The following is a 13,277-nucleotide window of genomic DNA, read 5'->3' as shown; positions in this document are numbered from 1 at the left end:
CTCACAGCTTTGTTTGTTCGTTTATTTCTAAATCCTCTTGTCTTGGTGAGGGTTGTAGCGGCAGCACATTTAGTAGGGCAGTCCAGACTTCCCTTTCCCTTGCGACAGACTCTGGATCTTCCTGGGGAATTCCCAGGCGTTCCCAAGCCAGCCAAGCGACATTCCCACCAGCATGTCCTGGCCCGGGCCCCGGGGACTTCCCTCAGTGGGACGTGCCCGATAGAGTTCCAGGGGCAGTCTATTGGGGGGCTTCGTTACAGATATTGTATATTGATATCACTCGTGGAATGAGGCCTGGTGGCTCAGTGACCCACGTAACCCATTTGGACCCAGCCTGGAATGGCTGCGTGGCACCGTCCTGTGCGCCCACCATCCACAGTACGACGAGTGAGAGGTGGGTGCGATGCCAGAATGGAACGGAGAGGGATGGTCTCGGACAGACTAGACCTTGGTGATGGACACTCAGCTTTGTATGGCGCAAAAGTCCAGGCAGCTTCCACGCAGTGTTACACAGTATAATGAAAGAATGCTGCTCGACTAATTTAAAGTGAGACTTTGGCTGCCAAACCAGAGCTGGTCGGGAACACATTAACCAGGCATGGGAGCTCCTCCACCACTTGTAGAACTGCCTGATTACTCATGGAGAGTTGAGCAGGTACAGTATTGTATGAAATCAAATTCCCAGGCAGGTGATTTATTTTTGTGGAACATACGAAAGGCCCCATTTCATGATGGAATTATCCAAGCACAGAACAAGATTCTCTAACCCCATTTCATTGAGTAGCCATGACCAGATCATCAGCAGATATAACATGGTTGACCAGGGAACGATCCCTTAACTATAACTAGGCATCGATGCGCGCATCATTTTAACCGTAACAAATGCAATTTATTTTTATGGCCATTGAGAGCTTCTCAAACGACAATTATTGAAGATGCTCTGTAATGTAATGCATGGGGCCAGAGTGAATTTCTGTCACAAGCCAAGTTGAACAGGAAATGGCTCCGATTCCTGGTCACGCAGCTTTAGACGGGCTTTCCCAAAATCATAAAAATCATCAAAGAATGTGGGCAACGTATTTAAAAGCTGTCCTCATTATGAAACAAATAAGCCCTGCTATTATACACACATCTACAGACAATATACACACATCTACAGACTTCATTGGCAGAATTCAATTGTAATGAAAGCCAGCATGGCAAGACATTACTCTTAATGTTTGACTACTGATACCTGAGCTAAGCAGGGTAACTTAAGTTATTGCTGGATAAATACTATACTTCCGATGAAGTTTGTGAGTGAGTGGGGAGCAGTAGTGAAACGGTTAGCGTGCTGCGCTATGAACCCAGCGAGCCGATTTATATTCTCACAGAGCCAAGCCGCAACATTTGGCTGTCGTCTGATGAAGCTGGTTGGAATTACTATCAAAACGTTGTACTTAGATTGTAAATGTTGTGGCTTGGCTCTCCAACACACTGATATGCTGTACTAGTACACTACACTATACACAACTATACACTACATTATACACTACACTTCACACAACTATACACAACTATACACTACACTATACTATACACAACTATACACTACACTACACATTAGTGCTGTACTAGTGACGCACTGCCCACGTTCTGTTTACGTGACAAACCCCTTACTAATTGGCTGTGTCGGGTGGTGGCGGGGTTAACGGCACATTTATTTATTTACGCGATCAATCCCAAACAAACCTGTATTATGGCTGTATATTTGGAGTTTGCGTGTCCCTCTCTCTCTGTGGTCGCGTGGATTTTCCTCCGGATCCTGCGTTTTTCCCTGCACATTTAGAGTCAACATCACCACGCGTTTAGAGTATTTAACCGATAAACATTTCCACACGTTGATAAGCCCACTGTGTTGTGGGCAGGTCGCTTCTGAAAAAGAGCGGTGTAGCTCAAGTGGGCTATGCCTGGTAAATAAAATTAAAACGTAGAAATGTTTAAAAGAAAACAAAGTTTCAAAGTAGTGAGCCAGGTGAAGACAAATTCCACTGAAGCAGAGAATTAAAGCAAATGCGATCAGGCGAGGGCAGGAGGCAAGGCCCCGCGTTGTAATGTTCCAACCTGGACATCGATTCCATACTCGCTGCTACTCAATTGATAACTCTACGACAGGGAGAAGGAGCGAGGCTCTACCTGGGTTCACAAGAACAACCACCTCAACAACAACCACAATAACAACTACAACAACAATCACCACAACCACAACAACCACCACAATGTAAACTTCTCACCTCGGATCGCAGTGAGCGAGCGTGCGCGGAGCAGCAACCTGGTAACTCGTGACGTCATGCGGCAGCAGGAGGTGACATGACGTCACTTGTGGGGTTCACACAATTCTCTCCTCCAACGAGCAGCAGAGTAACTGAATAAATTATGTTAATGAGAGGGGCCCATGTCAGGTGATGGTGCTTGGCTGCTGACCCCGTCCCATATAAGCATTTTACTGGAACGGAAATCGGTAGACGTGACGTCACGCTCAAAATCCCGGTGGGGGGGGGTGTAAATACCTCGGTGACATGACGTCACTAATGGAGGACACCTCCCCCTCGCATATCATGCCGAGTTATTGAGGGGTGACGTCAGAGAGCGAGATCAGGGTTAGAGTTCAAGTTTATTTAGATTCCATTTCTGTGGCTCCCTCTCTTGAACAGAAACCCATTGGGTGCGTGAGCTCAACAACAACGTGAACATTGTGTGTGGACACTGTTTGTTGGCGCAGTCGGGGGCACAGGTGGTGCATTGGCCAGTCATTTAAGTCAGTCGACCCATGACACCTGGATCTGCCCCGTGCACATAGCCTGGCACAAGCGCCGTGGTGACGTCACCACCACTTAGTGGCGAATGGCGGTTGTTACTGTGTGTATACACTGTGCGTGTACAGACTGTATACTGTGTGGGTAAACTGTGTGTACGCTGTGTACATGGTGTGTGTAGACCTTGTGGGTACACTGCGTGTGTAGTGTGTGGGTGGTCCGAATCAGTCGGGCGGCATTCTTTTCATCGGCTGCGCTATGCTGTGTGGAAGCTACCTGGTCTGTCGCTCCGCATGAAGCTTCGGTTCTTCTCGGCCAGTTTTGCCCTCCCTTCTGTAGGCATGTGAAACGTGGACCCCTCTAAATGGAACATCTGCGCCAGTTAGAAACATTCAGGCTGTCATGCCTACACTCAGATTGAGGGAATCCAAGTAGAAGCACATTCTCTATTTATTGCAGAGGTTCAAGGTTCAAATCCGACAGGCACGTCTGGCTACTCCAGTAACATTTAACAAAATATGCACCGTCTGCTTAACAGTGGATGTAAAACATACGATTGTGTCATTCAAAACGCATAGGTCATTGCATGTTGGTGTCATGGTCAATATTTGGGCAATTTCAAACATGATCCAGAAATTACATAATGAAGATTACACATCAATCATCACCCCCGACTGACAGACTCATGCCCACATGCAGGTGACAGCAGTGTCACCTTATGACACAGAGGCAGCTGCCACTTGAAGGTGCTCTTCGAGTGTTTGTGATGAGATATGAAACTGAGTTGCTGAGGCAATTAAGCAAGCACCATATCAATGCAAATATAAATATAACAGTGGAATACTTGGAAGCTTATTGGCTCTTGCTCCTGATTATTGATCTACCCAACCCACAGGTCAACAAATACTCGCCGCTCTTACTCTGCAGGTTGAACCCAGGAATTCAGTGTTCAAATTCACCTTTTCATTAAAGGCCTGTGACAAAGGTGCATCTATTGGAGCTTCATTGTCTCAAGCCTACCCATCCAACGGGTCTCCATTTGACTTTGTATTGTCTAAGAAGTCCACCCACACCTCCACTTCCACAAACTGCTGGGAGTTGCCTAGCTCTGCCTCCCAGTCAGAATTCTCCTCCTGCTTCACGTTGCCTCCATCGATGTAAAGGTACGATTTTTGAGTTGAATCTTCATCTTCCCAGTTTACCGTCACTTCTTCGCTTTTCACCATCACTTCTTCGCTTTTCACCATCACTTTCTCACATTTCACCTTCATCTCTTAGCTCTTCATCCTTTCTTCACATTTCACCTTCGCCTCTTCACATTTCACCTTGATACCTTTAAAAGTGTCCAAGCTGGGATTCACTTCTGGTTTCATGAGGGATGGGCTCACTGCAGCACTTTGACTTTCACAAGCCGATTTCAGACTCCATTTCTTGGGGATCTTTTGATGATTGTGTGTCCTCTGGTGATGTTTAAGAATTGATGACTGTGCAAACGCCTTCCCACACAGTGCAACTGAAGGGTTTCTCTCCCGTGTGTGTTCTCTGGTGTGATTGAAGAGTTGGTGATTGTGCAAATGCCTTGTCACACACAGTGCACTTGAAGGGTTTCTCTCCCGTGTGTGTTCTCTGGTGTAATTTAAGATGTTGTGAATTTGCAAACGCCTTCCCACACAGAGTGCAACTGAAGGGTTTCTCTCCCGTGTGTGTTCTCTGATGTAATACAAGAGAAGATGACCGTGAAAACACCTTCGCGCACAGACTGCACTTGAAGGGTTTTTCTCCTGTGTGTGTTTTCCGGTGTGTTTTAAGAGCAGATGAATATGAAAATGCCTTCCCACACACACTGCACTTGAAGGGTTTCTCTCCTGTGTGAGTTCTCTGGTGCTGTATCAGATGTCCAACATGATCCGTGCTGTATGCACACTGGTTGCATTGTTGCCTTTTTGTACCGAGCTGCGCTGAGTGCCTTTGCTCCATCAAACCAATTCTGCAGAGGAAGTGTCAGAGGAACCGTCAGCTGCAGACAGAAAAAATGTATATCCAGACCATCTACGTCAATATCGAGGCACAAAAGAATGCATATATACACAGTCACACATGACTTGCACGTCTATACTCATTCATATATTCATGATAAGAGTGAAAAAGATTCCCAAATTCATCACATGGGCACACAATGAGAGAGCAAATGGTCAGCCTGGAAGCCCTAGTATCTTGAAAATGACTTTTAACAGTCGCCCTCCAACAACAACGGAGGGCAGAGGAGCGACGCTCACAACGAGCGGAGCGCCGGGTGGGTAAAGCACAGCAAGTTGCCACAGTAGGGGGCACAGGTGATGCATCAGCCAGTCGTCTCAGTCAGTCGACCTGTGCCATCTGGGTCTGCCCCGTGACCTCCTGCCAGCAGGCGTCCCACACTTTACGTGGCCTCAAGGTGCACATAGCCTGGCACAAGCGTTGCAAGCGTTGTGGTGATGTCACCACCACTTACTGGCGAATGGCGGTTGTTGTTGTTCAGTCTATGTATGTGTGTGAGTCGATATGTGCGTGTAACTCTATGTGTATGTGTCAGTCGATTTGTGTGTGTAACTACATGTGTGTGTCTGCCTTTTTGGCCCGGGCAACGCCGGGTACTCACCACTAGTGTCAATATAAATGTACGTGTCTGTATTCATTACGGTATTCATTACAATACAAATGAATGTGTATTTATTCTAATTGTAAGGTTTATTAACTACGTTTATTTTGTGTTAATGAATTTGAATGTGATTTAGGGCCTAGTCTGTTAGTGCCTTGACTAAAGCACTCAGCTTTTGTATTGTTTTTTTTGTTAATTTGTGTACATTTATGCACTTTAAAATATAAATGTACGTGTCTATATTTATTGTAATACAAATACAAGGATATTTATTCAAATGTTGGGTTTATTTTATTTGTTTATTGAGTTAAAAATGACACCGGTCACGCTTTTTCTGGCATAAGGTATTCTAATGGATTTAAGGTTATTTTGGGGTGCTGATTCCAAATCTGGCATCAGTTTTCAGGTTTTTGAGATATCAAATATTGCATTTTCAATAAAAACAGCAAATGTATGCTCATATACGAATAGCTAAACAGACATCCATACAAGAATAAGATAAGATACAATAATAATGAAACAAACATTTAATGAGCCGTAGCACAAAGTTGTGAGAGTGACTGCATATTAATGTGAGTGAATGCATATTACCATGTAAGAATTGAATTGTGAAGATAAGAAAAATATGTACAAAAAGGTCATTCACAATAGTGATGTTACATCTGCATAAACGACCTTTTCTTTGATGATCTCCGATGTACAGATTGTGGAATGTCTCTCATCAAGGACCAGCAGTAATCTGCCATCATGTTTGAGTCCCATCGGCCTTGGTAACGTTCTTCCATAACTTTAATGTCTTGACGAAAGCGTTCACCTTGCTCTTCGCTCACGTGACCCATGTTCTCTGGAAACTGGGCCAAGTGACTATGTAAGTAGTGAACCTTGATGCTCATTCTACATTCAAGTGCTTGGAAACTCAAGAGCAGCTCCTCCACAATCTCGCGATAGTTGTCCGCTTTCCTGTTCTCAAGAAAATTCCGCACCACATCAGATAATGCATTCCAAGCTCTAGCCTCTGCCGCAGTCATTGTTATAACAAAGTGTGGATCCCTGATGAGTGTTCTTTTTTGAGGGCCATCAAATATTCCTGCCTTTTCTTCTCGGCACTGAGACTTGAAAAGGTTGAACATATATAGCTGAAGCAGTCTCCAGTGTGATCAAGAGCTTTGACGAATTGCTTCATTAACCCAAGTTTTATGTGCAGTGGGGGAAATAAAAAAATTTTCCTATCAACCAGAGGCTCATTCTTGATGTTCTTGTCACCAGGCGTCAAACTCATTCTTGGTGGCCAGTTCTTTTTAACCTAGTGTTCTAATGTAGCCCTACTGTCTCAGTAGCACAGGAAACAATGGTATTTGGTGTGACCTTCTTGCTGACCCAGCAGAAAATTAACCATTTTCAAAGCAACACAAATTAGCCATCCATGAACATGGTATTCCAATCTATCCAGAACAATCTTGATGTTGGCATACTCTTCATTCATTTTTACAGAGTGTCCTATTGGGATTGAACCATATATATTTCTGTTGTGAAGTAACACACATTTCAAACTCCTTGTACTACTGTCAATAAAAAGTCTCAATTCACTTGAATCATATGCGGGCAGTCCCATATTGAGAAGAAGCTCTTCAACATCATTACAATAAACAAGTTGACCATCTGAATGGAAGTACTGCTTCTCTGTTACGATAAAAGGGGACAGTAGTGCCAGGTCTGAGTAGTCCTTTCTCTTGCAGCCTGGAAGCCAACAATTCATCAGACTGCTTTGGCAAATCCAAATATCTTACAAGATCATTCAATTCAGGCTGACTAAACAGATACATTTTATCACAATCTGCATCAGATGGCGTAAATTCGATCTGAGCATCATCATCATCTGTAGAAGCAGGTAAACTGCGGGATTCAACATCAATCTCTGGTAGCTCAGTAAATACAGGCACAGGTATTTCCTCAGTGCTCAACTGGTCGTCTGGCAGATGGGATATCTGGGTATTGTAAGTGTTGTTTGTTTTTCTTATTGAAACCTTTTACATTCACAAGGCAGAAGTAGCAGTTATCCAAATGGTTTGTAGGTTCTCTCCAAACCATTGGCACACCAAACTTCAGCTTAGCATTCTTTCCTTTAGACCATGATCGCAAAGTTTCAACACAGGTTTTACACACTTTGTGAGGAGCCCAATTTTTGTCTTGGTCTCCAATTCGTACTTTAAAGTAGGCAAGATAATCCTTCTTGACAAAGGTATTGATGTTGCGCCTTTGATCCTAAAAAGTGAAGCTGCCACAGATGTAGCAGAAGATATCTGGGCCATTACTGCATTTCCTTCTTTCGGATGTTGTAGCCATTGTTAGATCACGCCCTGCAGAAGAAAAATATTAAATAAATGTGGATATCTACATAAAATTATATTATAAACACACTATCCTAAAAATACAGCACCATATTTTGCACTAAAGCAGTCACTAACTCGCAACAACTTGAAATCATAAGTGACAGAGCTAATTTCGGGTAAAATAAATGAAAATGGGGTATGCCGATAGCATAAAAATGAGATGTGATAGAGCAAATCTGAGATCAGATTTGGAATCAGCACCCTGAAATTTGTCTAAAACAGCTAGTTCGCCAGCGCATTGTCTAAAGCCCTAGGCTATAAGCTTTTCGTATTGTGTATGTATTATCCTTTACGGTTTATGAATGAATGAGGAAGCCACTGGGGCAGATTGAAAACTATTTTCTCTAGAACAGTTTGTTTGCGTGCTTAGTTTGTTGTCCTTCCCCCGCAACTCCGATTATCGCGGTCAGCTCAACGTAGATTTGTGAGCTGCTCACACGAGGCGGCCTGGTGACACCCAGGACGGGTCGTAGGCAGGACTCCCAGGACGTAACAAAAAGAGCAGATATTCAACTCAACACTCACAAACACCCACACACAAATGGTGACAACCGCAATTTGCCACTAAGTGGCGGTGACGTCACCACGACGCTTGTGCCAGGCTATGTGCACGACCCAGGTGCCACGGGTTGACTTGCACACAACCACACTCAGACGAAGACCCACATTTAGCCTTAACGTGCTGTTCCCGAGCAGTATAAATGGGGGCCGGCATAGCACAGGAGGAGGTGTGTGGGTAGAACCAGGCCCGGCCGCCTTTGTCACCCGAAGTCACAGGGAGCAGCACCCAGGGCCATGCGGACCGCCGTGGTCGTGGTGGTGAGGAGTGACGCGTCGCTCATGCTCGTGTGAAGTGCACGGAGAGTCTGTGGCGGAGTGCTTGAGCAGACCGAGAGAGCCAAGGCAGGACTACGACGCCATAGCGGAGGTGACGGTGGTGAAGGAGGGCTGGCTCTACAAGCGTGCTGCAAGCTTATGACTCGGGCGATGAAAAATCAGGCGCACAGGCCGGCAGAGGGAACTGCAGACCACGCTCCGCTCGCTGTCCTCCAAGCTCGAGGATATGAGCACATGCAACGACCTGATCGGCAAGCACGGAGCCGCCCTCCAGCGCTCGCTCAACGACCTGGAAAACCTTCAGCTGCCGCCCGAGTGCAGCGAGAAGCTCAAGGCCATAAATGAGCGCGCCAACCTCTTCTGCGTCACCTCCAATGCTGTGACCAATAGTGCTCACGGGTGAGAAGCCGTGCATGTGTGGCGAGTGTGGCAAGACGTTTCCCGCGCTCGGCCTACAAGTATATATATTTTTCGCTCATGTGTTAAACTATGTGTATCCCTGATATTTGAAAGATGGCAATCGTCCTGCTGTATATTCTACTGCTGTCCCTCCCGGCCATATCTAGTGCCACACTCAACTCTACAAACGGCTACCCTCGTTACTTCGCATCCATACTTGTTGCTCAATTTGCCACTACACCTGCTAATTAAACAGCTTATAGACAATTCTACACTCCATCATTGAAACCTTTTCAACCTTATCTTTGCCCCATTACTTCACCAGCACTCCTTCCAAACTTCATTCTGCTCTTAAGAATATCACCACCTGCGAGCTGCTGATATTCATCCAAGGTTCGCCGCTCTTCATCCTTTCACAGAAAATACCTGTGCAAACTATTAATTCTACTTTTCTTATTTCTGGGTGGTATTGCGCTTCATCCTGGCCCAAATGTAAAGAAATCGTATAATTATGTAGATTTTTCTGGCAGAAAAGGTGTTGGTGTTCTACACGTCAACATCAGAGGGCTTGTGATTAAATTAAGTCAACTAAAATTAGAAGTGGCAAGCCTGGACCCGGACATTTTTTGCCTAACAGAAACATTTCTCACTCCTGCTGTAAATGACTTGCAGATTACGATTGACAACTACAACCTTTTTGAGCTTGACCGAGGATCTAAAGGAGGTGGAATTGCCATCTATGTTTGTAATACTATTGCATGTTCACCAGCTCACTCCTTGTTTAAAAAAAATTGTATTTAAGGTCTTGCTCTCAGAATAACTCTCCCAAATAATCAACATATATTGGTAGTGTGCTGCTATAGACCGCCTAGTGGGAAGGATGTTGAAGCTGCGTCTGCACTGAGAGAGCTTCTTGGGGGCCTCCCTAAAGGTGAAATAGTTTTAGTAGGTGATCTAAATTGGAATTGGCTAAAATTGCCGGCCGTGGCCACAAATTTTGCAGATGAATTTAACCTATTTCAATGAATAAATGTCCCCACAAGACCCAACCTAAAAAATCCGGGACAGTCATGTCTGTTTGACGTCCTATTGACAAATGCCCCTCACAATTTCGCACTGACTGGTGTTCTGGATAATAACCTTAGTGATCACTCCTTCATATTTGGGGTGAGATCATCAGCCAGACCCAAAGCCCCCCTAAATTGGTTGAGAAGCACTCCATGAGATACTTGAGCATTCAGGCATTTACTAATGATGTGCTTCACTTGGATATTGACAAGGTCTCGGAAATCCCTAACCTGACTACGGCTTGGGAGACCTTCAGGTACACGTTTCTCCAAATTCTTGACAAACATGCTCCGTTGGTTAGATTTAAAACTAAAGGCAACCGCCCACCATGGTTTGATCCTTTGATTACTAAGCTCATGAAAACTAGGGACAAGGCTTGGGCACTTGCCCCAACATTCTGTCCAGGCTATACGGGGGATCTTTGTCTTTGTGTGTTCGGAGCAAGTTTGAGTGGCGTGTAGCCATGAGAGTTAAACGGGTGCGTGCCGCTACAGTCATTGACTATGGTTGGACAGACGCTGATAGACAAGACACACACAGACAAGACAGGCGGACAGACACAGACAAGAGGAACACAGAGACAGAGAAAGATAGAGATGGCAAAGACAGAGAGAGACACACAGAGGCGGACAGAGATGTTGAATCGAACACACTTAACTCGCTCCATGGAAAGAGTTTCCTCGATCTTTGCCCATCCCCGGAAGTCGTTCTAGTTTATATTTATTTCAGTGTGGCGTGTACATGTAAGCAATGTGGGATATCGATGTACACAGATATGAACAAGATCAGCAGATGAGACGTCTTTCATACTCATTGGTTTTTTTGGTAAAGTCACGTAGGTAGAAAAAATTAAATAAATCGCGACGTTTCGATCACAACAAGCGGTCGTCCTCAGGCGAAAACATCTCGACATTTTCGCGGCAGAAGTCACGTGAGCTACGGCACGTGACATATATAAGGTGCCCCCCCCCCCCCCCACTGTGACTTGCCCCGCTCAGCTGAGCATTGTTTTAATGCGGTGGGTTCACGCGAAATTGATTTCTGTAAGACAAAGGTACTTTGAAGCCCACTGGCTATACTCTTATATAAGCACACAACTTCATCTACCTATGACGAACGCTGCACTTTCCGTTGTTTTCATGCAGGGGGCGCTGCAAACATACGCACCCCCTGTATGAACGACGGAGGCGCATGGACAGACGTTCAATCATGTTGGAATCGATCTACGGACGACGGTCTTCTCGCACAGCCAGCTCTGTGCCGCCTTATTTCGATCCCGCAATCCCGAAAAGGTGAAACTCCGCATGGAACCAAATCCCCGGCAAGGCCATCTACTTAACGACGAAAGGAAATTTACACGAAATGTCGTTTTCAATTAAGTCTACCAGATGTAAAATGATATAAGCTTTTAATGAAAAAATACAATTATCTAATTCAAATCATAATACAATTCAACATTGTTTCATTTTCAAACTTTAAAACGGACCATCAGGAGCTTGCGTGGATGCGTCGTTCGTGTGCAGTTTTTTTTCATTACTTTCCTGGCCCAAGGCCGTAAATGGTTCTGAGGGGCTTGCTTCAACCCATGGTTGTGAACATTCAGACATAATCAGCAAGGATAATTTCTAGTCCTAGTTCGACAAAATCTACGTCAACACGTAATACAAAATTAGAATTCGTGTTGTAGAGAATGTACCTCCTATTCGCGTAACTTTTGAGTGGTCTGCCTTGTAACTGATGAATGATCCGAATGCGCTCCCTATTTCAAAGACAATGAGTTGCTCCAAAGGGAGATGCTTCCTGAAAACACAGAAGTACCCTTTGACCTGTATCACAAAAACAACGGGTCTCACCAGAGTGATCTGTCCAGGTTACTTCCAAAACACACACTTTGTCCTAACATCACTTAATCAATGTTTAACCCTTATAGACAAAATGTTACATGTACACACACAATCATACAAGTATTAATTCTAAATTATTGAGTCATTTTATTAATTACTGCACCTAATTATGCTGCATCAGGTTACATCGTATTAACAATAAGTTATTTTTAAAAATGCGCACCGTCTGCTTAAGTGTATGTACATCTTCTTGGTTCTTTCGGTAAAGTCACGTAGAAGGGAAAATAATAAAAATAAAACATAATAAAATAATTCTTACAAAGTTTCGGCTACATTGCAAGCAGCCGTCCTCAGGTGAAGAATGAAACACCACCAAGCTTGGAGCGAATATTTAAGCTGGGTTGGCGGGGGAAGAAGAGCGCCTTGACAAAATAATTTGCATATCAAGAGGAATTTAGCATATTTATGGGAAATGCGTAGGAGGTGGGCGGGGGGTTTCAAAGTCATATTATGCCCGTGCATTATGCAGGATTAGCAGCATCAAAGGGAGGGGACAGGGGGTAGAATTAACAAAGGGAAGGAATGTTAAATTCCTCTTGAGATACAAATTAATTTGTCAAGGCGCTCTTCTTCCCCCTCCAACCCAGCTTAAATATATGCTCCAAGCTTGGTGGTGTTTCATTCTTCACCTGAGGACGGCTGCTTGCGTTGTAGCCGAAACGTCGTGAGAATTATTTTATTATGTTGTATTTTTATTATTTAATTATTTCCCTTCTACGTGACTTTACCGAAAGAACCAAGAAGATGAATCCCTGCAGTCACGAAAGCTTTAAATCGAAGTGAATGTACAACATAATAGTGTAATTCAAAACGAGTAGGCCATTGCATTCTGACGTCTGGGTCAAAATTGATCAAATTCTAAAACATTACCGACAAACTCCACAACTAAGATGCCACATCAACCACCGCCCCCTACTGACAGGCTCTTGTCCACATGCAGGCCGGTGCAGGGCCACCTCCTTGTGCCACACAGGGGCAGCTGCTACTTGGGGATGCTCTTCGAGTGTTTGAGACAAGATACGATAAAACACTCCAAGTTGCTGAGGCAATTAAGCAAGCACCATGTAAATGCAATTATGATTACATATCGAATGCTTGAGAGCTTATTGGCTCTCACTCCTGGTTAGAGATCTACGCAACCCACAGGTCCACAAAGACTGGCCGCTCTTGCCCTGCAGGTTGAACCTAGGAATTGAGCGTTCAACTTCACATTGTTGTCATTAAAGGCCTGTGACAAAGGTGCGTC

At 44.5% G+C, this 13,277-nt stretch overlaps 1 protein-coding gene across 1 annotated transcript in view; it reads right to left on the bottom strand.

The window, feature by feature from the left end:
• The window catches only part of LOC144737572 (uncharacterized), a 35,262-nt gene that overhangs the window by 10,346 nt on the left and 11,639 nt on the right, over positions 1 to 13,277 (bottom strand). The window contains 3 exon segments of the mRNA XM_078620335.1: positions 3,755 to 3,769; positions 4,290 to 4,679; positions 6,887 to 6,906. Coding sequence (XP_078476461.1) covers positions 3,755 to 3,769; positions 4,290 to 4,679; positions 6,887 to 6,906 — 425 coding nt within the window.

Source organism: Lampetra planeri, chromosome 71 (genome assembly GCF_965212315.1).
Source record: "Lampetra planeri chromosome 71, kcLamPlan1.2.h2, whole genome shotgun sequence".
In the NCBI taxonomy this organism is placed as follows: domain Eukaryota; kingdom Metazoa; phylum Chordata; class Hyperoartia; order Petromyzontiformes; family Petromyzontidae; genus Lampetra; species Lampetra planeri.
The sequence above is the reverse complement of the archived record's forward strand: the minus strand, read 5'-3'. Positions and strand labels throughout refer to the sequence as shown.